The sequence below is a fragment of the Cylas formicarius genome, unplaced genomic scaffold (assembly GCF_029955315.1).
Source record: "Cylas formicarius isolate icCylForm1 unplaced genomic scaffold, icCylForm1.1 PGA_scaffold_7__23_contigs__length_41026272, whole genome shotgun sequence".
Taxonomy (NCBI): Eukaryota; Metazoa; Arthropoda; class Insecta; order Coleoptera; family Brentidae; genus Cylas; species Cylas formicarius.
The window spans coordinates 19,537,035-19,540,061 of record NW_026844352.1 but is presented as its reverse complement, the minus strand read 5'-3'; the positions used below and the strand labels follow the sequence as shown (position 1 = coordinate 19,540,061).

Genomic DNA, 3,027 nt, shown 5'->3' with positions numbered 1-3,027 from the left:
CTTTAAAAATATGGCTCTTTTTGATTTCAGTGAATAAGAGTTACAAAGCAACATGAAAAAGAAATTCCCGGCGCATGCCAGAAACTGGCCGCATGATCTTTGTAGTCGAGCCCACCTTAATGCAAATAATAAATATCGAGCAAAGAACTACTAGTTTTGCTTAAAAAATTTGACACATTTATCAAAGTCCTATAATCAAACTAAAGAAAACGTCATTGTGCAAATGATATACGATTACGATTATATTAATGAAGATACGGACATGCCGAATATAGAAACACAGTTCGTCAATGCAAAAACGTTTCTCCAAGTGGCTAGCAAAAACACGGGCGACAACTTATACGATCACCTTTCGGATGTAATCAACAAAATTTTGGCTGAAAGACCTGAGAACGTAATAGATTTTTTTGAAGAATATAGCCGAAAAGTAAAGGAACAGAGATTTAAAGAAGCAAATGATCGCTTGGAAGATATTTTTATTGCCCCAGTGCGATTTAGCTTCGCTGAGAGATTTATTTATGAGCTAAGACCGTTTGAAGTTGGTGAACCATCAACAATCGACCCTGAGTATCTTGACTTGGCCAATATATCGGAAAGTAACCTGCTCAAGCACCTATTTTATCTGGAACAAGTCGGTCTAGGTCTTCAGCGCCAAGAGATGGTTTTCCTCATGTTATCAATGAGAAATCTGGTACGCACCGAACCTATAGGTAACATTCGATTTTGGGGTAAGATATTTGGAACAATATATAATTACTTGGTGCTTGAAGCTGAGTTAAAAAAGGATGATAATGCGAAACGAAACATGCCAGTCCCTGAAGAGGAATGGAAACCATTTGACAACATTTTTCCCCCGCAAAAAGAAATTTTTCGTCAATACGACGAGATTAGTGGTGAAGGTGAGTTAACCTCCCGTATTTTGAAACGTATGCCGCCCATACCACAAATACAGTATCTATCAACTCCTCAAATGGAATCGGAACCTTTTGATTTCGGTCTTAATAAGAAAGTATATTACGTATGCAGGACAGTGGGAGATCCATGGATTCGGTTACCAGATGTTACATCAAAGCAAATAGTAATTTCCCGTCAAATTTGTAAATCTTTTACTGGAAATTTGGAACAGCTTGTTCCCGCATACCCCGAGTTTCCCGGAACAGAGAAAAACTATTTAAGAGCACAAATTGCAAGGATTACATCTGGCACTCAAATTGCTCCACTGGGATATTACATATCTGAGGTAGAAGATGTTGCAGACGATGCCGATGAAGAAGAGGACGAAGAAACCAATAAAGAAACGCGTGATTTAGAAATCAAAAACGGTTATAAAGTAAATGCAAAATACGACCCTCCGAGTATTAAAGATTTAAAGGACCCCAATATGTCCTTCTGGGTACATACTGCTCCCTATATCCTACCTCAGGGTCGAACTGAAAATTGGAATCCCACTCCTGATGATGGAGAATTAGGCATGGAAGACGATGATGATGAGGAAGAATTAGATAAAGGTAAATATGTCAAAGCAGAACAAGGGCTCCCGCTGCTGACTCCGTGTTCAGAAGACATTTCACCGGAAGGTGTTGCACCATGGAGTGTAAAAATTGCATCAGGTATTTTAGATACCTATGCTCTAGCGTTTGTAAGATCCAACTTATGGCCCGGGGCCTATGCATTTTTCACAAAGGAAAAAAGCTTTTTCAATATCTATCTAGGCAATGGTCTTAAATATAGCGTAGATAATTTTTCTCCGTGTCCTTTACCACAAATTCAACAAGAATATCCCATTGGACCAGAAATTATAGAAGTACTTGATCCTACTGGAGCTTCCGAAGAGCGATGGAAATCAGAACATGTAAAAAAAGAGTTAGAAATAGCGGAAAAAGCTGTGGAAGAAACGGAAACAGAAGATGATGAAGAAGATTAAAGTTTTAAAATGCGCTTTGAGTCGAAGAAGTTTTAAAAAAATTTATTTAAAATTCTAAATGCCTTGTTTTTTGGTTTTCATTGTCCTACAGAATAAATGTAGCAACCAATTTAAAATTTAAACGTTTACTTTATAGTGGAATAATGTAACAATCTGTTTTAATATAAAACACGCGCAAATCCGGGAATTATCAAGAAAAACGCAAATTGATTTAATTCAACAAGACATTTATATCGACTGACTGACGCTGCAAGGTATTTCTCCAGTGCTTTCTGCCACCCGTAAATCATCCATCTTTTTGTAGAATGTGTGGCTTGCGCAAGAAAGTTTAATTTACATTATATTTTTTGAAACAATTTTATTTCAAAATGTGATACTCGTATTTTTTAAAAAACTATTTTTATTTATATTACAAGTAACACACAATATTTACTAATGCAAAGCGACTTTAAGACTGTTATCTTACGATTAGTGCGCGTATTTATATTATTGAAGCTGCTGAATAAGCATATGTCTCGTATTACTATCTTCTATTAACATACTCATCATACATAACTCCTCCCTCCTCAAGTTTGAGAAAATTGGGGTTTGAGAAAATTGGGGTTTGATTTTCGAGAGTTTTTAGTTCTATGGAATATAATGGAATGTAATGATTATTGTTGGTATAATTATAATAATTATTATGACAGGAATCGAAACACTAGAGTTTACCAAAGTTAAGTGTTTTAGAGGGTAATTTACTAGGTTTCGAGCACTTTCTATGTCTTTTTTTATATTTTCAACATTAATATCTTTCAACTGTAGTGGTTCGATATTGACGGAAGTTATAGTCTTACATTAATTATATCTCCTTTTTGAGAGTCATAGTTATTATTTTTAATTTTAACATTACACTCTGCGGGCAGAATTAAAGATGCTTTATTTATTATTTCGACACTTTATTAATTTGGGCAATGAAAAAATATATTTTCTAGGGGATTCGGGATAACTACAATAGAGTTATCATTGAATTGGGTAGCTGAGGTTTCTTTATATTCAATTGGAATCATTCGAGAATGATTAGATAAAATAATTGTTTGTGGAATACAGCGTTTGTTTTTATT

General features: G+C 35.0%; 1 protein-coding gene across 1 annotated transcript; it reads left to right on the top strand.

Moving 5' to 3' along the window:
* Positions 1-200: 200 nt before the first annotated feature.
* Positions 201-1,924, top strand: LOC132705076 (radial spoke head protein 4 homolog A-like). Its single transcript, XM_060675507.1, has one exon. It carries the CDS (start codon positions 224-226, stop codon positions 1,922-1,924), a length of 1,701 nt encoding a protein of 566 aa, XP_060531490.1. The 5' UTR covers positions 201-223.
* Positions 1,925-3,027: the final 1,103 nt, after the last annotated feature.

Excerpts from the sequence above, each read along its gene's own strand:
- LOC132705076 (XM_060675507.1), top strand. The coding sequence starts at position 224 with ATGATATACGATTACGATTATATTAATGAAGATACGGACATGCCGAAT.